This window comes from Callorhinchus milii, unplaced genomic scaffold, assembly GCF_018977255.1.
Source record: "Callorhinchus milii isolate IMCB2004 unplaced genomic scaffold, IMCB_Cmil_1.0 Scaffold3, whole genome shotgun sequence".
Classification (NCBI taxonomy): Eukaryota; Metazoa; Chordata; class Chondrichthyes; order Chimaeriformes; family Callorhinchidae; genus Callorhinchus; species Callorhinchus milii.
In genome coordinates this window covers 80,122,525-80,146,071 of record NW_024704744.1, presented here as the reverse complement: position 1 = coordinate 80,146,071, position 23,547 = coordinate 80,122,525, and the positions used below count along the sequence as shown (strand labels likewise).

Below are 23,547 nucleotides of genomic sequence, written 5' to 3'. Positions count from 1 at the left end.
ATCCAAGATCAAATATCACATAGTAGGCACACAAACACAGGCCTTGGGATCCTCAGTCATAGCATACGTGTTGCAGTGAAGGATCAGACAGCAATAGTACTTTTAAGACTGGAGTAGACTTTTATGTTACACTGAATATTACACCCAGACATTGCTTTTTCTTTCGTCTTCATTGTCACTCCTTGTTTTCTTAATTGTCCTTTCAGTCAGTACAAAAGGTATTCCACCTAATGGACAACTCGAAACTTAAATATTGACTTCTCATTAGTATTTCTCCGAAACCAGCGAGCTGGAGACTGGGCAGCGGGAAAGTACTGATAAAATGTCAGAATATAGCAGGTGGGGGGAAGAGGCCTGTAGAGACAACAAGAGGAAAATCAGCAAAGATGAGATGAAGGAAAAAGTAATTGTATTGGAAAAATATAACAGGTTTCAGCTAATTGTACTAATATCTGTAGCAAGACTAGNAAAAAAACATTTTATTTTAGGTAAAACTTTGCAATATTTTTCACACCTTGCACTTGGAAAGGTCAGATATGACTAACTCCGTATTCAATCTTGCCCCATTATCTAAATTACCGAAACGTTTTTCCTTAGGGCATTAGATTACAGAAGTATTTGTGGTACACTTGTGTAACATTGATATTTTCCACATTATCTGTATTTCAGCTGACCATTAGATGTTTCATAGATCAGCAGTGTGACTGCTCCTTCTACATTTCCTCCATTCACCCACAAAATGTACAGTCAATCCACTTTACAGTACATTTTGTGAAGCACTTTGAGACATCTCAATGACGTGATAAGTCGCTACATCAAATCAAATTATAATTACCTCCAATAATCACCTTCCAAAAGAACATCTGAAATCAGGGATTTTCCACTTGATGAATTGCAGAAGTAAAGACTTTTTACTACTCTATTCTGTGGCTCATTGCATTGTTACTTATTGTGCAATAGATTCTGTACATCTGTTATTCTCAACCTAATAGCAAGTTTTTATCCAGTCATCATTTTATTACCCTTAAGATGAATTTCGCTTTCAAATTATATGAGACAATTAACCAATTTGGGAGAAAACAGAGCTCTAAGAAGTTAAGTCTTGCATAGAAGCAATCTTGTGCTTAAAGGTATTTTAGAATGATTTGATTTTAAGATTCCCATCTGTTAAAGGAAGGAAATCTGAGAAAGGACCCATTTTGACATGGTTTTCTTCAAAATAATGTATTGATTCTGCTGCACAGGGTGAAGCCGCAGCTACTTTGACCATACACATTCTGAACTCATGGGATGGATGCTGCAGAACAGGCGGAAGAGCAGCCCTGCAAACCATAAGGCAATACTAAATTAACATGAATCACTGATACAGAAGAGTAAGAATCCATTTTAATCCATAGCTGCACTGTACTTCAAGTTGTCTAGTGGTATAGTGGATCGCTATATCTAAAGCAAGTATAATAGTATAATGTTTGTCCTTAGGATATAATAAATAATAATAATAATCCTCGCATTTGATATAGCGCCTTATCACATCTTCTAGACATCTCAAAGCAATTCACAGAATATACTGGAAAGTGAATTGACTGTACATTTGTGGGCGAAACACAGCAGCCAATTGCGCACAGCAGTGTCCACAAACAGTCGTGGATTGAAGTGATCAATTTATTATTGGGTTTTTTTCTTGAGGGATTATTATCAGGCGTGTGGGGTAAGGAAACTTGCCCAAGGTTTCGCCCTGCCGGGAATTGAACCCAGGTCTCTCACTTGCGAGGCGAGTGCTCTAACCACTGAGCTACAGGACTCCACTGTAAGGTGAGACAGTAAACCAAGATCCTCTCTGTCTGCGTTGGTCATCTTGAATAACATCTTAACATCTTCCCGTTCTGTGGAGTACACCAGGGCTCCATCCTCAACCCTCTTCTTTTCCTTAGTTATATGCTCCCCCCGGGCGATGTCATTCACAGACATGGGGAAACTTCCACACGTATGCGGATGACACACAAATCTACTTTGCCTCCTCCAGTACCAACTCCAGTTCCGCCAATATTCTATCAGTTTGTCTGGCAGACATCAGCGCCTGGATGAGTGCAAACTTCCTGCAGCTGAATGTGGTCAAGACGGAAGCCATACTCCTTGACTCCCGTCAACATCTTCACTACTGTGGATCTGAACTCCTCAACCTCATAAGAACATAAGAAATGCTAGATTAAAAAAGACCAAGGTCCATCTAGTTTGCCTTCCACCTTCCTGACAGTCACATGCACATATGTCCCGAACTACCTCTGTACTATATCCCGTAATATTATTTCCTAAAAGAAACCTATCTAATCTGTGTTTAAAAGAATCAGCACTTCCTGCTTCAACCATGTCCCTAGGGAGCGTGTTCCACAGGTTCACTGTTCGCTTACTGAAAGAGTGTTTGCATAGATTCGTTCAGAATTTACCCCCCTTCAATCTTAGGCAGTGACCAGAACTGTACACAGTACTCTGAATGGTCTCACCAATGATTTATACAGTGGCAGGATTACCCCAATATTTCGGCTTGCTATTGATCTTTTGATACATCCCAACATCTGGTTTGCGTTACTCACTGCCACAGAGCATTATTGTGAGAGCTTCAGTTTATTGTCAATCAGGACCCCCAGGTCCTTTTCACTTTCCATACATATTATTTTCCTTCCATTCAAATAATAGTCCCTTGCAGGATTTTTTGGCCCCATGTGAAGTACTTTACATTTCTCCACATTGAATTTCATATCTCCCTGGGCTCACACTCACCAAACCAGTGTGCCATCTAGGCGTCCAGCTGTCCTTCCTTCCCCACATCTGGTCCCTGACTACGACCGCCTTCTTCCACCGTTGCCACATTGCCCGCCTCCGATCGTATCTTATCCTAAATGCAGCCGAATCTTTCGTGCATGCATTTGTCACCTCTGGCCTGGATTATTCAAACACACTCCTCGCCAGTCTCCTCTGCTCTACTATTCAAAAGATGCAACGCATTCAGAACACTGTTGCCAGAATACGTACCCAGACCAAACTCCGTACCCAAATCCCACCAATTGTCACCAGGCTCCACTGGCTCCCCATCACCAAACCAATCGACTTCAAGATCCTCACACTCGTATTCAAATCCATTCACTCTCTGGAACCTCCCTACCTCTCTGACCTCCTTACTCTGCAATCCACCAACTGGAGCCTCCGCTCGATTGGCACCGGCCTCCTACTCGTCCCTCGCACCCTCCGCCCCGCCATCCGATATCGCGCTTTCAGCTGCTACGTCCCGAAACTTTGGAACACTCTCCCTCAATCCCTCCACCTTGCCCCTTCTCTTCCCCTTTTCAAATCCCGCCTGAAAACCTTCCTCTTCGACCATGCCCCCCCACCGGGGCTCAGAATCAGCCTCCACCAATGTTAAGTGCTCTGAAATACTACCCTGAGTGGAGGGCACTATATAAGTGCAAGTTGTTGTTATCTTAAGGCTGCTTTCCAGAGTCCTGGGGCAGGCCCATGGCTGTTCCCTCAACGGCAATTGGTGGATGGCCCAGTGTGTCAAATGGAAAGAACAATAAAGTAAACTGCAAAGTACATGCGGTTCAGTGATGTTGCTCAATTAACTTGCAGACCAATTGGCTATAAAGTTTCATAGACATCATTCATCAGTTTATTCTTGAAATAACCTAATTAACCTCTTAAAGCTGATAAGTTCCCTGAGGACTTTAATCTGTTTTGTCAGATACTGCTAAAGTTGCTTAGGTCTCCTATGTTTAAGTAACTACACTTTTTTTCCAGTGTCCATCTCTTCTCCACTGCGAATGATGACATCCACATGTTGAATCATCCATGGATACTGAAATCCATCTGGTACTGTACCTCCCTCAAGTGATTATCCATCACATTTAGGTATCTGCCAGTTCAGGCAGATGTTAAAGATCCCATGGCACTATTCGAAAAGAGAAGGAAGTTTCTCGATGTCCTGGCCCAGTCCCCCAAAATAAAAAAATTGGTCACTCACTCCATGGCTGTTTGTGAGCCATTGCTGTGTGCAATTGACTGCTGTGTTTTGCCCACAAGAATACACAGTCAATCCACATTACAGTATATCCTGTGAAGTGCTTTGAGACGTCTCAATGATGTGATAAAGCACTATATCAACAATAAAATTACATTTGTATAGCACCTTCACGTCGGGAGGACGTCCCAAGGCGCTGGACAGTCAATGTTTCAGACATGAGCTGGGGGTTGGGATCGGGGAGGGTGGAGGGCAGGGGGGGGAAGGAGGATGATTGAAAGCACGGTTGAAGAGGAGGGTCTTGAGATAGGACTTGAAGGAGACAAGGAAGGGGGTGAGCCAGAGGGTCTGTGGGATGGAGTTTCAAAGGGTGGGGGCAGAGTGGCTGAAAGCCAGCCCTCCAATGGTGAGGCGGGCGAGGCAGGCAACAACAACTTGCCTTTTTACAGTGCCCTTCAGGCCGGACGGGGTCCCAGAGCGCTTAATAGTGGGCGATGCCAAGCCAGGGGGAGGGGAAAGGTGATCGTAGGCACGGTTGAAGAGGAAGGTCTTCAGTGGCGATCTTAAAATGGGAAGAGAGGGGGCAAGCAAAGGGATTGAGGGAGCGAGTTCTACAGCTTCGGGGCATAGTGGCTGAAAGCACAGCCACCAATGGTGGGGAGGAGGGTCCGGGAGGAGGCCGGAGCCAGTCGAGCAAAAGCAGCAGGTGGTGGTTTAGCGAGAGAGCAGGATGGAGATGGTGGCTGCCAGGGTGTGAAGGGATTTAAATACAAGAGTAAGGATCTTGAAATTGATCCGCTCTATGTCAGTGAGCTAATGAGTTTGACAAGGAATGCGGTAATGGAGGTACGGAGTTTAGTGCGGATGAGAATGTGGGCAGTGGAGTTTTGATTTAGTTGAATTTTGTGAACAGAGGAGCTGGGGAGACCTCAAGGAGGACATTTCAGCAGTCGATGCAAATCAAACGCAAGGATTAGTATTATTATTTCGGGGGAATAAATGCATCATTTAGCTGAACTAGAGTGATGTGTCAAATACTGACAAAAGCGTGAAAGAATACAAATACTGTATCAGTTTGAACTATTTGACTGAAATATTATGTCAGAACAATAGCAAAATATATTGGAGCATATTGTGTCTATTTTTATTGATCATTTGTTCAGACACAGCATCCTGGAAAATCCCTGCTGGGTTAGTGGGGAAATCTAATGATCCACACGGTCCAGGAAAGTCCCACATTCAACCACTACTGAGCTAACTGATCTCAGGCTGGTAAGCTAATAATAATAATCCTTTCATTTGATATAGTGCCGTATCACGTCATTAAGACGTCTCAAAGCGCTTCAAAGAATATATTGTAAAGTGGATTCACTGTGTATTTTGCGGGCAAAATGTGGCAAAGCTGTAAGGTTACTCAATTGCTGAGCAGTAAACCTGTTATGGTTACGAAAATTCGCATCCACTTTGCAGTGCTTTTGAATCTGTAATTTTCTTTGAATCTCAGTTTTCATTCCCTATGGTGCTTAATAGACTAACAAGTTTTGAATAAAAAGAGGTTGCTTCTTGAAATTATGTAACCCCGTTAGATGCGTATGGATGCTTACCATGACGAATGTACAACAACAACGACAAAATTACATTTATAGAGGGCCTTTCACGTCAGGAGGGGTGGGGTAATGTAAATCCAGAAATGGATTTATCACCTAAATCCCTAACACTCTGGATCCCCTGGTGTAAACTGGGGCGTTTGAATTCTGAATCTGACTTACAGCAACTTAAACATAGCCTTTCAATAGCTAAGTGTTCTAAAACCAGGAACAAATCCTTTGAATCCTTTCTTCTTCTATCTTTAGGAGATGGTGACATTTACATGGGTAGCACTACAGACTGAAAGAAGAGATGGTAGAACAGTCTATATTTAATTTTATATTAAAATTGTGTTTAAAAATAATTTAATTGTCTATATATACCTCTAAAATGTCAGTCTAGCTTACGATCACCACTAAAACCCTAGAGTATCTGATATACATTGGGAAGGTAATGTCATCCACAAAACTATTCTAAACACTTACTGAGGAACAATAAGTCCATGATGCTTTAGCTGTTAATATTTATCAAATTTAGTACCATTTGGGATGGCCAATTGGGATCCCTTCGAACCAGTGTTTGGGCAACCTTGTCATGCAAGACCAAGCAACGGTGACAATGTGGTGCATCTGAATCTAAGATACTTTGAAATTCGACTGCACATTGAACATCCGCTTGATGTTATCAGAGTAGCTTAATGCTCATGAATTAATCATTACCTATTCAAGCAAGAGAATGACATTATCAGACCTTCCCATTCATTAGGATGTTGCACTCCATCCTGTTTTTAGTTAGACGTTGATTCTCTTCCCAGTTGATCTCACCTTCCAAAAGGTACAATATTATAGGCAGCTTAGTTTTTTCCTTCACTTTCCTTGGCTGCCATTTCAATTCTTGATGTGATGGCCAAGAGCCTTGCGACTGAGCGCATGACCTTGTCAACTAAAGCACATTTTCTTCGCAAATTTACTGACAGCTAACTTTGTTCTATCTCTATTTTGTTTGTCCCTTAATCTGTCAAGCTAATCTTGAATACCCTGTGAAGACATTTGATGTCAAATGTGTCCAGCTTCTTGTCTGTAGCATTTCTCATTGGCCAGATTTCAGTGTCACATAGCAGCATGTATAAGATATTTCTTGTTTCACAATTTGATTCTTGCTTTGAGGGATACTTCAGTATTTTTCCAACCAGTTTGCTGAAAGCACTATTTGCTTTGCCAACTGTAGCCCGTATCTCCGTTCAATTGTTGCATGGTTTACTTTCAAGATAGGTGAAGTGTTTTATATTCTGTAGTGTTTGTGGAACACTGCTGTGCCCAATTGGACTGCTGTGTCTTGCCCATAAAATACAGTCGCTCCATTTAACAGTAAATCCTGTGAAGTACTTCTATTCTAAATGTTAGGTCTTTATGCCAGGTTTGGGCTGCAGATTATCTGGTGGGGAAAGCCCCACCTTCACCAGCATAACTGCTAACAAAATAATGTGGCCTTGCTTGAGGCACATGCGACTGGATTTGTTTTGTTGCAGCCTATGCCTTCTCCCGCTACTGGCTGACCATTGGTGACTGTGGGACATACAATATCATTGCATTAAACACATGTTGAAATCAACTTGGAGCCATTAAAGCACATTTGACACTATGCTTTATGAGTGTGGACCTCTTCTGGACCTAATAACAAACTGGGCTTCACACGATCATAGGATGTTTTGGATGAAGACCATACAGCTCATCTTTCCAGAACACCACCCTATCGTCCCTTTAAACTTATTTCTTCTTATTCTATTGTTTCGGTGCATCCTGAGATATTGATCTAGTGTATCTTTTGAATTTCATTTAACAACAACAAACAACAACTTGCACTTATATAGCGCCTTCCACGCAGGGTAGCGTCTCAGAGTGCTTAGCATTGGTGGAGCCTGACTCCGAGTTGTTGGAAGGGGGTTGGTGCCCGTAGGCACGGTCGAAGAGGAATGTTTTCAGGTGGGACTTGAAAGAGGGGAGTGTCAAGGCGAAGGGATTGATGAGTGTTCCAGAGTTTTGGGTCGTGGTGGCTAAAAGCACGACCTCCGATGGTGGGGTGGAGGATGCGAGGGACGAGCAGGAGGCCGGTGCCAGTCGAGCGGAGACGTTGGGCGTTGGATTGGGAAGTGAGGAGGTTGGAGAGGTAGGGAGGTGCCAGGGCATGAATGGATTTGAATGCGAGTGTGAGGATCTTGAAATCAATTTGCTTCTATTATTTACTTGCATATAAAATTGTATGTGCAAGTAAAAAATAGAAGCAAATGTCAGAAAGGGTAGAGTTATATCATCTAATATTCGGGTGTGGGTCTTGACCTTATGTTATTTAGATTGACAAAATTTCAGACCATTATTCATTTGCATTTAAACGTCAGCAGGGAGTGGTCACAGACTACTGGAACATGGGAGTTGTGACAGCCTTGAATCGCACATTGCCCTTCCAACAACGAGTTGAGTGTGTCTGTGTTGGGGGAGGGGGAGGGGGAAGAGTTCATAAAGTAAGCAAGTACGGTTCGACGTGTTGCAAAATCTAGAATAATCCTTGCATTTGATATAGCGGCCTCCATCACATTGTTGTGACGTCTCAAAAGCGCTCCATACAATATATTGTAAAGTGGATTGACTTGTGTATTTTGGGCAAAATATAGGCATCTTCCAGAACATTTCCTCGTCTGCAGCTCCGAACTTGTATCAATCCCTAATGAGTCAAGAGTGTATCGTTTCAGCACTGAGCAAAGACTGTGTCTTGTGATTCACTTCTTTGGTTACAAAATAGAAACTTGGGTCAGGGCCTTTCTCCTCACTATATCCCATCGCACTGTGTTACGAAAGATTATTGCTCAACCCAACCACTGCTCCCAGTGCCCCAACCCTCTTCCCTCGGCGCCCTGCAACACGCCACGTGTCACTGATGACGCGAGGTTTCGCAGTCCCCGTGGCGAAACAGGGAGGGGCGGGGAAGAGGAATGACAAGGGCGTCAGGGCGCATGCGCCGGCGCCGCTCTGCATCCCGGGATTGTAGTCTTTCGTCCTTCAGACGGCTGGTGCCGGAGCAGCGCGGCCACGTCGCTTCCTACATCTCCCAGCATTCCGCGCATTGGAGGATGACTCCCCCCCCCCCTCCCTCCCCCCCCCCCCCCTCCCTCCCTCCCGGCGGCATTGTTATTTCCTGGTTGGGAACGGCAGCCATTTTGGGTTGAGGAGCTCAGCCCGGCCCGGGGAGAAGCGGATAGGAGGGAGGAAAATACACACACACACACACACAGGGGGAGAAGGTTACCACGAATACAAGAAGACGAGCAAAGCACCGCAGCGAGAAGAGACCGAGAGGGTTTTTACGGGCGGAGAGCGAGCGGGTCAGAGTGAGATGTCAACCATGAATCCCGAATAGTGAGTGTCGTCTTCTTGTCTTTTGTTATTGACAGACAGACGCCTCTCTCTCTCTTTCTCTCTCTCTCTCTCTCTCTATATATATATATATGATATAGACGATACGTAATTATATCGCGGCGAGAAAAAGTCCCGAGTCACCGAGCGGCTGAATGTCCTCCCGAGCCCGGGGGTCGCTTGGCCCGGAATGCCGTCGAGGCGGTGCCGGGCCTCTGCCTCTGCCTCTCCGGCGGCCGCCCTGGGCCTGCGCTTCGTCTCCTGCTCTCGAGTAAACGAGTCGAGAGGGCGGTACGTAACGCGGGGAGAGGCCCGGGCTCTCCGGTGCTTTTCGTGTGACGCGGCCGCCCGGGGACGGGAGGGGGGGGGCGAAGGCTTCCTGGCGGGGGTCGCCGGGCTCCCTTCCCGGGAAGCCCAGGGTAATAAAGCCGCCGGCTCCTCCCGGGGCCTGGGTGGGAAGAGGAGGAACTGCAGGCGGGCGGGCGGGCGGACTGGCGCAGTTTGAGGGCATAGACCCCCCCCCCTCACCCCTTCCCCCCCACCCCCTCCCCCCCTCACCCCTTCCCCCCTCACCCCTCCCCCCGTCACCCCTTCCCCCCCCTCACCCCCCCCCCCCCCCCCCCCCCTCCCCCCCCCCTCACCCCTTCCCCACCCTCACCCCTTCCCCCCCCTCACCCCTCCCCCCCTCACCCCCCCCCCCCTCACCCCTCCCCCCTCACCCTTTCACCCCTTCCCCCCCCCTCACCCCTTCCCCCCCCTCACCCCTTCCCCCCCCTCACCCCTTCCCCCTCCCCCCCTCACCCCTTCCCCCCCCTCACCCCTTCCCCCCCCACCCCTTCCCCCCCCCCACCCCTTCCCCCCCCTCACCCCTTCCCCCCCCCTCACCCCTTCCCCCCCCCTCACCCCTTCCCCCCCTCACCCCTTCCCCCCTCACCCCTTCCCCCCCCTCACCCCTTCCCCCCCTCACCCCTTCCCCCCCTCACCCCTTCCCCCCCCCCACACACACACACCTGAAGAAACACTTGTCTTCGAGACGTTTTGATCTGCCCTTTGACTCATTCACCGTTCGGTTTCAGACGCTCCTTTGTATCCTTTTTTTGGGGGGGGTCCAAAAATAAAGATTTGTTGGGAAGTACCTCCCTCCCGAGTCCTCTTTTTATTTTGGGGGGGGGGGGGGGGTTGGGAGAGAGGGTTTTTGCTTATTGTTGCATCTTGAAATATTATGTGTTTACTTGGAAAATAAGATGACTCGGGTTGCCGTTGTGGACGGGAAACGAAGTGGTGAAAAGATTGGCTCAATTCTCTCTCTCTTCCCCCCCCCCCCCCCCACACACACACACCACCCCTTGACTTCGGGGTGCTGCACCTTATTGCAGGTTTAAATAAAAAAAGGGGGAGTTGGGGGTGGGGGGATTGCAACAAGTTTTCACGACTGAAATTGTCAAATTTCTATCGAAAGCGGTGCCTTCAAAACTTGCTCCAGACAGTCTCCGGACAAATGCGAAGCCCCGTTAAATTACTTGAAAGGGCTCCTTAGCGAAACGAAAAGACGCGTCAACGATTTGGGGGGCACTTTTTTTTTCATGTTCTTGCACGGCGTTTCCTTCCCCTCTCCGTTTTATTGTTCAAAGAATTTTTTTTTTTTTTGCAAGGCTGAGGATTTTCTTAATTTGCATTTCCTGACCAATTCCAACGTGATCCACCCAGGATGTCAGGCGTTCATCACGTGAGTCTTGAAAATACTGAGTTGAACACTCAGCATTAAACAAGTACTGGAGCGTCAGGGCCTCTTAATGGCCCTAAACAGATCCTCAAGTGACCTGTTCGGAACCTACTGAAATCGAGTTAATCCACAAGTATATTTTCCTCTTCTCGTCATCTGTTACAGTCCATTTTGCATTTTGATGGTCGTCGACATTTAGCGGGTCTGCGGAAGTTTTTTTTTACAAAAAAAATAAAAAATTGCCAAAATGCCTTTGTTTGGAAGTTTGGTGAGGACAAGATAAGGAGTGGCTGTAATATCGCTGTGGCTGAGTAGTCTGCTGATGTTTGCTGTTCAGTCAAGGACATGACTTGCTACATGGGCGAGGTGCTGGAAAGTTGTGGATGATTCTTCTCTGTTCCTTCCAATTATTACCTTAAGGTGGAGCGAAAAGTGAAATTATTAAAGTAGTGGTAATGGTTTATAGGTAGTACATTTTAATAAGTAATTATATGCTAACTTTGAACCAAAGCGACCAGAAAACTAGAATTCAGGATTTAGGTCAGGTTTTCTATTTGTTAAACTTGGCATGGTAGATTTCTACTTGTTAGATGCACTATTTTAAACATAGTAAAAGATTTTATTTCATGGAATATAATTTACCAAGTAGACACATAACATTAAAAATTAAAACACAGTTTAAAAATATTATCCTTTTAGAATACCTTCCTACAAATGCTGCACATTACAGTAAAATCCTGAGTGCTCTGAGGTGTTTCCAACAATAGAAGACATTATTTCAAATGTTAGATTATCCTTTGTATTTTGAATCGTGGCGAATTTTGCATTTGCATCTCACTTATTTGAGGAAAATATGAGTACAGTAGGAATTTGAAACCTGTTTTGAATAGCTTTTCACCCTTGCTATGTTGGTAACATGGGGGGGGGTGGGGTGGGGGTGTGGAGAGAGGCAGGGAAATGGCATTGTTGCAGATCACGTTGTAGTCATGATTTAAGAAAATGGTGGGGCAGGCTCAAGTGGCCAAATGGCCTACTCCTGATCCTATCTTCCCAGGAACTACAACATTTTAGATTTTAAAAGATTCTAGCAATCAATAGAATATACTATCAGGAGAAACCTTGACAATCAGTATGTTTTGTGAAAGAATACCTGTTTTGGGATAGAAATTGAAAGTTCTAACAAGAAGATCGAAGTCGATCTGATCCTTTTGTAAGTTTGAGTTGGTGTCTGGGCCCTAGGTTGTATTTTCACACCAATCTTGCCAGGTTTTTGATCCCAAATATTAAATATATATTTCAGTTGACTGCAAAACAGTATTGGTATGCACATTATCTTCTTAATGCTTGGATTTACTATACAGCAGTGCCAGTCTGATGAGTAAATAATCCACTGGATCCTAAATCTAGCTCTATCATTAATCCATTTCTCTCATGGACACTAATTTATGTTATTTCTGAGAGCCTGCAATGGATAGAAATTTACTTAAAAGTGTTAAACATTGTGTGAGCTCCATGGGAGAACTCAAAATGAAGTGCTAGAACAATTTGGTTTAATTTATATGATCCAGTGCTTGAGTAAGATCACATACTTCCACGATTATTGCAATATCGATTGCTGTACATGCTTTTAAATCCCGCTAGACAACCTACCACCGTGTTTTGTCCACTTTGTCTCACATCCCCCACAGTTCTAGCACCCTTCCAGTTGGGTGGAAGGGTGCTGTTCAACTTTTCTAAAGAGCTTTGAGAAGTTCTCCAATGTGAAATACATTATATACATATAAATTGTCCATATCTTGCAAGTCGTTTTCTCTCTTGACTTCTTTCTGCCTGCTTTCTTCCCAATTTCTTATATTGTCAATTCTAAGATGCAACAGCAAATACACTTAGGGCTACAATACCCTGAGTTCATGCCAGGATGTTCATGCCATTGCATAATCTCTTTCCTCCTCCCTTTCCCTCTTTCAGGTATTTCCAGTTTTCATCTGCTCTGCTCAGATGGTGGATAGGCAACGTATACCTCATTGCTCAATACAGCTGGAAGATGCACAACCAGCTTAAACTAACCTTTTTTGTTTTCCTTGTTGTGGGAAACTTATCTGTTTTGGCACCACCTTCGACAGTTATCTGAGATGTCCCTGTTTTTTTAAGACTAAAGAACTGCAGGAAATTGCTGTCATACGGTACACATGCTGGTTGCTAATTAAATTTCTTAATACCGCTGGCTACAAGCAACAAAAAGGATACTGTTAATTCAAAGTTGAAGCTAATTGAATTTGGCTCATTTATAACAAATGATTTTCAAGATTTTTTCTGCACTATTTTGAAATGCATTTTCTTAGTTTTGTGTTTTTGGGCAGAATTATTTTGATCTCCTGTGTCCAGTGATGAAAATATTCAATTTTGCATTCATGTCTCTGAAGAAGCCTGATGTGAGCACAATGTTAGGATAAAACAAATAGAGATGCAGTTCTTTTCCACTCCCATGTTTAAAAGAAAATGAAATGAGCAGACTTTCCTCTGTTGGTTGTTTTTCCGGTCCACATTTGTGACTTGTTTCCTTCTGTTGTGAATGACACAATGCACACATTCATACTAGTTGTTCCAAGATGTGCATTAATATGAAGTTAGCTCAACCCTCCTGAAATCCAGAACCTTTCCTGCAACAGGCATCATGAGCCTTTCACAATCATTGCCAAGATCCACTGGATCCTTATTCTCCCAACAAACTAACATGTAAGATACTTGTTTCTAACTTTCAAATGACTCTACATGCTTGCCTTACAGTCTTTCTCATTCTGCTCTATTAGCTAAGTCCTGCTTCCTGTCTCTCAATTCCCCCATCCCACAATTAGTTGTTCAGCTTTCAGCCATTTTACTCCTGTTTGGTACAGTTTAAAGCCCTGCTCAAAAGCCACTTCCCTCTCCATCCTTCCCCTTTGCAAGATTCCCACACTCTGAAACGATTTGAGTATTTTCCCACATAAAAGGTGCTACATTTTTTTTCAAACCTAACAGATTTTGTCTGATGTAAAGTCAATGTAATTCTGAATAGAATAAACGACTACCTATTTTCCCAGAATATTGCTGCAACCTCTATTAATTGCACCCAGTTGAACAATTAATTACTTAACCGGATGGAGCTCAAATGAAGTTGGAAAAATTGTCTCTAGGTGATTGTTAATGAATTTTAGAGAACACTAAAGCTAGGATGGATGTGTTGTTAAGAGCTATAAACTGGATGGTAAGATTATTGTTCAGAGCTAAATGAATTGTATTTTGAGATTTGGACATCTTTGTTCAGGATGACCACAATATTTGTTTCTACCGCTGTTATTATCAGTGTGTGTGATTGTGTTTGTATACTTTCAGTGGGAGGGTTCAGATTAGATGTTGGTATTGCTCCCGGTGTCCATGGAATGAGATTCTCCTCTTTTTGAATAGTGCCATAGGATCTTAATGTCTACCTGAACAGGCAGATTGATTTAACATCTCATCCAAAGGATGGCACCTCTGACAATATAACCTCCCCCCCCACCTCAGCACCGCATTTGAGTGTCGACTTAGACTGAGTTCAAGTTCTGACATAGGGCTTGAGGGTTAATATGACAGTTTAAGGAACTTTTGCCCATCCTGGTATAAACCATACTAAGAATACTTTCACAAACATCAGACAAACAGACTCTGGTCACAAATATGATGTGTGTTTTTGTTTTGTGTTGTGCTGTGTGAAGACTGGAAGTGCAAAGTGAATATTTCTGTTTCTGCATGTGTGGCTTTTGTGTGAACAGGGCTTTGAATTTTTGGTTAGTTTATGGAACTCGGCTTATTCAAATCTTTGGGCTGCTGTTTGAAAAATTAATGTAACTTGCCTGTAAGGAAAATCTCCCAAGATTACCTGCAATATATTTTGTTCTACGTTTGGTCAAAATGTTTTATATTTATCTGTAATTAATTTGGCCCTCTGAATTCTCACTCAAATTGGCTGAGTAACGTGATAGCACACTGTAACAATGTCATCCAAGGGAACTTGAGGGAGACAGTTCAGGTGAGGCAGTAGTAGTATCCTCGGTGGAAACACACTTTTATGAAATTTATTAAATTGTTTGTGTTGGAAGGTTTATATTCCTGTATATCTGGACGTGTGGTCTAGAGCACTTCAGTTGTTGAGAATGAATAGAAATAGTGACAAACATGAAATACTTTTGAGCAGGTACATTTTCACATTACATTTTACTGATGCATCATTGGTCCTCTTGTCTGTTTACAATAAGACCAGAACAAGAGTTTATGATGGTTCAGCTAGACCGCCAGTCCTTCAACCATCTTTTCAAAATATCTGCACCTTCCACCAGAAAAGTTTCTACACGTGCTATTGTATCTTCTTACTTAGTTTCTTTCTGTTGGGAGTGTGATTCCACGGGCACCAGATACCATCCACTGTTTAACAATTCATATGTTCCTTGACAGTGAATGTTGGCCGGCTACTTGACTGCAGAAGACATCAAATCCTAGCCAAATCTGTCCTTGTCAAGCATTGTACACATGTGCACCATCCAACAGTGGCTTCTGGATAGGGGACACTTAACCCAGGGATGCTGATTTGTATTATAGTGTCCTGGCTGGGATCAGCAAACTCAGCACAGGATTTCAAGCTGCTTATTTCTGTACATGGCAGTCCATTTAACCAGTACACTCAGAACTCGACTTTGAATTATAGTTGCGCATGATACAGATAAGACAGTACAAGGAAATGATTAGTTTGCTTAATTTGCTTATAAGCATCAGTCATGTAACATTCAACACAAATGTATTTATGTTCAATGTGTAAATGGTGGGGGGGAGGGGCAGGAATTCAGATTAATCTGAAAAATAAAAAAACATAAATTTAGAATAGCAAATGTCTGTCTGTAGGCTACCTGTAGCGGTCAAATTTTCAGGCAGCACAGTTAGCTGAATCTTCCCTGGAGTTGTATTATTCTTCAGATGAGATGTTAAACCAAGATCCCATCTGCCTGTTCAAGTGGATGTTAAAAATAATAACCGTTGCATGTGATAATAGCGCCTTACCATGCGCTGAGATTTGTCTTTAAGTGCTTCACAGAATATACTGTAAAGTGAATTAACTATTTGTGGGTAAAACATGGCAGCCAACTGCACACATTAATGTCCCACAAACTGTTGTGGGTTGAGTGACCAAATTATTTACTCATTTTTTAGAAGGGATTACCCCGAAAGCAATTTTCCAATCGATTAACAACTGGGTTCCTACCATTGCTAGGTAGCAGAGGCGTGTGGAGTAAGGAAACTTGCTTAACGTTTCACCCTCCTCGGGAATCAAACCCTGGTCTTATCGCTTGTGAAGCAAGTGCTCTAACCAATACGCAGCAGGACTTCACATTTGACTGACGTTTAAGCACGGAAGGAAGGATTTGAGTGCCTGTCAAGTTTCATTGAGCCTCATTTAGCAGCAACACAGGAGCTACAGTGTAGTTACCTGAATTTATGGCCTGTGTTGCTTTTACACTACATGCATCAGCCAGCAGCCTGTAATGAAAATCCACAGGGTTCTCTGGTCCCCTCCAAAGCCTGATCTCCTTTGCTTCAGTTTCCAGAATCGGTATTTCCCTTTACCTTTGTTTCCAGAATGAAAATGCTCAGGTATATTGAATCTGAAAAAGTAGACAAATCTATCTTGCAGAATATGAGCTTGGGCTGATTACTGGCAAATGAAGTTCAGTGTTGCAAATTAGCAATAACATAGAAGAAATACATTCCTTGAATAGTGTAGAATTTACTAAAAGAGGAAGTTGAAAGACTGTCACTTTTAAACCGTGACTCAAATTGTAAAGCCAAAATAAGATGTGCTGATGGAATTTTTACATATGTAGAATTACACTGCGATGGCTTGATTTTAATATGTGAGTTGTGCAATGATGGTAGATTTGTTGTGCATGCATGAAAATGTTTTTTAAAAAAATTGATGTGATCACGCCTAAGGAAATGCCCCTCCTTTCTTCTGCCCTAGAGGTTCGGCACCCAACCCCCCAGTTGCGGCCTTGAAGCACTCTGAGATTTTATCCTACATGAAGGGTGCATATAAATACAAGGTGTTGCAGCGAATCTGTAATGTAAAAGCAGTATGTCTGACAAACTTGCCCGGAGCTTGTCTAATTTGGACACCCTACCCATTAGGGTTTTGGCTTGCATGGTTAACAGGAGCTGAGTGGGAATCATCTCTGCCCCCTAAAAACAGTAATTAGGGTGTTCGTTTATTTATTCCTTGTCATATTCAAACATTTGTCAGGCTATCAAAGCAAACAGGATGTGGTGGCATTGCCAATCGGTTAAAATTTATTCGAGTCATGCAAAGATGTATGTGACATGTTCTGGTTGTTGCAGCAAAGTCCTACAAGGCAATGCAGCAGAAAGCAATGAGGCTCATCCCCATTTTTTGTGTGTGTGTATGGTGGGGGGATGTGCAACAGGTTGGGCAAGGTTTATTAAGAAGGATTTATTTCCACAAAAGATAGCAGTAAGGGTGTTTTAGACCAAATCAAAATGACATTCAAGGTAAATTAAAGTGGTTTTATATTTTCAATGAGTATTGTGCAACTAGCAGGAGTACAATGTTGTGAAAACTGGTGGCTGTTGTATTTGTCTGCAGATGGTCAGAGTAAAATGTGAAGCGCATTAAGACCTCTTGATGACATGATAAGGTGCTTATATTAAATGCAAATATTGCAATTATAAATGTATTGCAATTTACACATTGATTTGATAAGGATTTGGATTAGCTTTGAGAATGTTGGTAAGTACTGACTTAGTGTTGGACCAGAGCCACCTCTTCTATCTATCACTCGTAAACCACTGTCCAGAATCATTGATTTGATATTTTGCCCCAGTCAGCCTTAACCCCTTTTCATTAGATATCAGCCTGACTGCTGGTAGTGCTCTCATCTCAGTCAGAAGGTTCTGGGTTCAAGCCCCGAGACTGGCCCTTTGAACTCAGTTTAGACTGACAATCCAATGAAATGCTGGGGAGCGCAGCATTGTTGAGATCCAGTTTGCCTGTTCAGGTGGATGGTTGTAAAAGATATGTGGCACTATTTAAAAAGAGAGGTGTGTTTCTCCTTGTGTTCTGGCCAACAATCCTCCAAATAAATTGGTGTTTCAATTCCTGGCTGTTTGTTGGATATTGCTGTGCTCAAATTGGCTCTCGTGTTTGCCTACAAAATACAAAGTTGGTACATTTTACAGTAATAATAATAATACTTGCAATTGATATAGCGCTTTTCACATCTTCTAGACGTCTCAAAGCGCTTCACGGAATATGCTGTAAAGTGAATTGACCGTATATTTGTGGGCGAAATGCGGCAGCCAATTGCGCACAGCAGTGTCCCACAAACAGTCGTGGATTGAAAATGACCCAATTTCTTTTTTTTGTTTTGGAGGGATTATTATTAGGCGTGTGGAGTAAGGAAACTTGCTCAAGGTTTCGCCCTGACCTGCCTGGAATTGAACCCAGGTGTCTCGCTTGCAATGCGAGTGCTCTAACCACTGAGCTACAGGACTCCATGAAATCCAGTAAATCCTGTGAAACACTTTTAAGACCTAATGTGAAAGGCATCAAACGTCTCTGACAAAATGCTTTTAGGGATTAGAAACCATGGAGCTGGATTTCCTGTTTCATGCCCATGGTATTTTATGCTCCAAACTATTTGTCCAATTTCACAAATCTGCAACTGCATTTTTCAGGCAACTTTGGGCCTGAAATTGGCAAGTGAGTGAATCATCTAGTTATTTGCATTTATAGTTAGCTCATTGAGTCATCTTGATTGCAATAGAGCAAACATTTGTATTGCTGGACACTTGCCAGTATGAATTGTTATCTGGTTGTTGCCTCAGAAGCTTTCACTAAGTATGTCTACAATGATAGCTTTCCTCAAAGTATTTGACATTTTTATATTTTCACAGAAAAATACCTGGTTTAAGTGCCTTTTCTACCAGTTTTGAAGAGCAGCATTATGCTAGCAGACTGTTTTTGACTAATTGAGAGAAATCTCAAGTGTGTTCACATATACAAGAATCTTGCGCTGTCTACCTATCAAATATTGTTTTGGAAGTTTAGAAATACTTCCAAATACTCTTCTGTTATTGGAAATGAAATCTAATTGAAGAACTTTCTTAGGCAAATTTGTAAGGTTCCTGTTGAATTCTTCATGAAAATACTTAAGACCTGTAAGAAATAATACATTTTCTATGAGGACTTATACGTGGAATTGTTAAGTGCAGTGGCTGAAGGAAAATGTGGCAGACATCTTGGCACATAGCAAGGTCCCACAAACAGCCATTCTGGTAGATTGTTGGCCAGGATACATGTGAAGTTTTACACGTGAGGAGTCGCCACATGGTATTAAACACTTGATATTAAACACGTGAAGGAGTCCATGTATTTTTGGGTAGAGGAGAGAAATGTCGGGAGAGAAGAAAATCATATTCATTCAAGTACTTGTAATAACCAGGGCTGATTCACTGTAGTGATTGTTTCACTGCTTAACACCAAATTTGCTCCAATTATTTTATTCTTACAGTTGCACTTTTATTTTTCAGTGACTATTTATTCAAACTGCTCCTTATTGGCGACTCTGGTGTTGGGAAGTCTTGCCTCCTCCTTAGATTTGCAGTAAGTATAATTTTATTCATTGGGTCTTTGATTCTAGATTTGAGAATTTTTTTTAACAGCTGTTCAGTCATTCTAAAGACAAGATTTTTCACTCTTGTGCAATCTGAATAATTCTAAATCCACTACCAGAATAAGTGCAGTTGTATGAACCAAAAAGTGTGTTCTCAGTGTTAAATCACTCTTAATTGGAATGAAACATGAATTTCTATCCCACTATCTAGTTTTGTGGAGGATGTCAAGTCGGGAAGCCTTTGCTTTAATCAACTTTTCAGTACACCTTTTGATGGATGATCAATTAATTTAAAATGTCCATTTTAAAGTAGCAAGATGTACTTTTTGCTACAAAGTTGTGTTATTTTTAGAAATGTTCCTGAGCTCCTTCCAGGAAAAAACTAAAATGTTTGTAAATGTTGCCAAAAAAAACTCCAGGTTTGTACTAATGCAGCCTTTTTTTAAACTTTGGTCACTTTCTTACAAACACTAGGTATGTGGTGATGAAACCTAAAGTGATCATTATGTTTAAAGTCTTCAGTTTGTATGATTATTATCATTGTCAAGTACACTCTAAACACTGCCACTCTCGCTTTCGGTTTCTGTATGAATTTCATGTTTTTTTTAAAAATGAAACTATTACAGTTTGTGAGACATTGGAAGCATCTCTTATACAAGAATTTAGTTTTAGAAGGTTATCCTTTGAACAATTGACAAACTCTTCAATCTGTGATTTTTGTCCTGTTTTCTATAAGGTAACCTATATTTTGCACATTGTCTGGTTTGAGATCCATGGGTAAACTTTCTGAGGGGCGTATTTACAACAGGTTTTTGGCTAACATTCCAACTGAGTAAGAGAAAGGAGACTAAAACCATCACACATCAGAATTTGAGATGAACAGCCGTAAAACACCGATCTCAAGACAGTGTCTGAGAAAACGTGTTGATTGATCAATTTGAAATAAATTGAAAATCATAGTATTTGCTGAGAGTAGTTGAGCATTTTCTCAGTGCATTTCCTGGGTTTTGTTCTCGAATTGTGGAATCAGAATTTGTTCTCTGCTGGGTGCTGATTTGATCACAACAATTGATTGTAGTGATGCTGAAGTTTAGGGGATGTAACTCATCCAGAGTTGCCCCTCCCAGTTGCTCTTCGATGACCCTGGGTAAAGATCCCATATTATGTGAGAACGGAATTTGGCATTCCCCATTCCACTGTTCCTCCTGGTCAAACTTGCCAGCTGCCACTCGGTGTGTAAAGTCAGACATGAAATAAAAATGCTTCAAAGGAAATTGTCAAGTATTTTCATTCTGACGAGTTTTATCAAAGAATTCTACAAAACCGTAAACTTTCTAAAAACTAAATTTCAGTAGCTGCATCTTTTGTGACTTGGGTCATTGGGTCCCAACATGAGTTGCTGCCTTCAAAGGAGTAAATTAATGGAGCATTTTTGATGCAAGTCAAATGTAAATGACTTCTTGACTGGTGGAAATGAGTTGTTAGAAAAAATGTTGCCACCTCAGTTTCTGTACAATGCTTAATTGTGCAGAGCAAAAACCTCTTGGTTTCAGTGCTTCTGTGAGATGCAGAAGAATGTAGATTCGCACCTGTAATTATCTGCACAATGCCTTACCATCCCATCTGTAATTATCTACACAATTTATCTAAAGATGGCACCACAAGGAGGTGGAAGTACTTGCATATCATTCTTTATCTTCTCCCTTACCTCAGTCTTCCTGTCAGGAAACTGTGCAATGATATTTTTGACATTGACATTGTCATTTATGGAAATGTTGCTACCACCTAAATGACTCTTGAAATTGTATTTATGTTTAACTTCATCCTCTTTATCATCCTCTTTACCCTTTATGAATCTCTCCCCATATCAGTATGCCAATTTATTTATTGATTTCTTGTGTTTCACACTGATTTACAAAATTGAAATTGGATTATATTTAATCCTTGCATTTGATTTAGCAGCTTTATTCATACCATTGAAAGCTGTTCAACTCCTGGGAACAGACAAGACAGTTTAGTACTTTTCACTTGTGTACAACTGGAAATTTCTTTAGTCTACAGATCAAAAATGGAAATAAGTGAGATGGATCTTTTCTGGGATTTTCTCTGCAATGAATCGTGACCAATGAGTGTGGAAATAGTGCACAGGATTCTACTTGCAAAGAACAGGAGAGGATTTCTGAATTTGACTTGTTTTTTTGGTGGCACTTTGATCCCCAGTATTTGTTCCATCTAGGCATCTGTTCTTTATGATCAGATGGAATAAAGCAGAACAAAGAGGGGGTGTATCATTGACCACCGGTTGTGTACTAAATAAAGAAAACAACATCCTATTTGTTGTTGAAAATTTAATCTTAGAAACTTCCTTTTCCTTCCTTCTCTCACCCCCCCCCCATTCTAAGAAGAAACACTTTTACATTTAACATGTCAGAAAAATATAAGAGTATAGTTCACATCACTTTTGTCTTGTTGAAAGCAATTTGTCAGAAATCTGTCTAGCAGTTAAAAAATACATTTGGCTCAAATGTATGATAAGGCACATATTGAACGGCAGTCAGTTTATGTACAGGAAATTGATTTATGGGTTGAGAGTAATGTAAACGAATTGCATTAATATTGTAAATGCCTTTGAGTAATACTCACTCTTTCCCCATACACTTGGGAGGGAAGGGGATGAAGCTAGTCACCTCTTAACAGGTAGTCGAACTTCTGGCCACAGTGAGTGTGTAACTTGAAGAAGGGTTTTGTTCTGTCTTGCTTTATTAACCTATTTGGTTTGGAAGGTTTTAGGTATTTGTAATGAGCAGTAATGTGTTTACAACTTTTGACACTCCTCTGAAACAAATGGAAGATTGTTCACAGCAATCCTTTGCATTTCCACAAAATCACCACTGAACTGTGTGGAAGTGTTAGATAATTAGCTATCACCTAGGCCTCTGACTTTGAATTCCCATTGTTTAACATTGAAATGTTTATACACTGGGGAAATTTTTTTTTTGCAAGAGCCACAAGATGGAGCTCTTCACAGCAGCAAGCTGGTAATAATAATAATTCTTGCACTTGATATAGTGCCTTATCACGTCTTCGAGACTAACGAATAACAATGATTGCGACAATATCTTGCATTTATAACGCACCCTTCACATAGAGCATTAACTTGTTGTCTGGCCCAATCTATACAAAGTGCTCTGAGCACCAGACATTCTGCCTTTCTTCTTCTGGTTAGAACATTTCAAGCATGTGATGTAAGGCTATGATTTGAACCTATAACCAGAGAGCATTGGCATTTTCAGTGGGAGATTGCTATGTGACGTCTAAAGTTGACACTACAAGCATTTATCATAGCCTTCATGAAAATAGCTTGCGTTTTGAAATTTGTGAAGGATTATACAGCCTCTACTGATTGGTGGATTCAATTTATTTGTTATGTCCCTTTTACATCCAGACCCCATGCTGTAATCTTATGATGAATAAACTCGTACAATTTATTTTATCTGTTGGTTAATCTCCATGCTCTACTTACAGGATGATACATACACAGAAAGTTACATCAGTACAATTGGTGTGGACTTCAAAATCAGAACTATAGAGTTAGATGGCAAGACCATCAAACTTCAAATTGTAAGTATTTCTAATATGTTTGATGTAAAGCTTTAAAAATGTAAATGTATTCATTTCTAAATTGAACGATTTGAGTTGAGGAATATCTATTCTTTTTACTTTTATTTATTATGTTGCTCTGGAAGAGGAGAGCATCTGCCCTCACAGATTGATTTTAGTCCAAATTTGTTACTTTTGTGTTTAATGTTTTACTAGAGGAATGACTTGCTGTGACTTAATAATAAAAATAAGGCAGAGTCAAATGCAAGGATTATCACATCATTGAGATGTCTCAAAGCGCTGTATCACAGAATATATGTAAAGTGGATTAACTATTTTTATGGGAAAATTTTAGTGCTTAAATTGCTTTTTTCTCTTCTAGTGGGACACGGCAGGTCAGGAGAGGTTTCGAACCATCACATTCAGTTATTACAGAGGAGCACATGGCATCACCCTCCACGTCGGGAGTGTCATTTCCCGCTAACACCCAAAATTCCGAGTTCCAGGTAGTGCCCGGTGCGC

The 23,547-nt window shown here is 41.8% G+C and overlaps 1 protein-coding gene across 2 annotated transcripts in view; it reads left to right on the top strand.

The window, feature by feature from the left end:
* The first annotated feature begins 8,776 nt into the window (after positions 1-8,776).
* The window catches only part of rab1ab (RAB1A, member RAS oncogene family b), a 30,161-nt gene continuing 15,390 nt past the window's right edge, over positions 8,777-23,547 (top strand). The window contains exons 1-4 of one of the 2 annotated variants that reach the window (XM_042332651.1): positions 8,777-9,009; positions 19,343-19,415; positions 22,951-23,046; positions 23,408-23,445. In XM_042332651.1, coding sequence (XP_042188585.1) covers positions 8,987-9,009; positions 19,343-19,415; positions 22,951-23,046; positions 23,408-23,445 — 230 coding nt within the window. In that variant the 5' untranslated portion in view covers positions 8,777-8,986. 2 annotated transcript variants of the gene reach the window in all.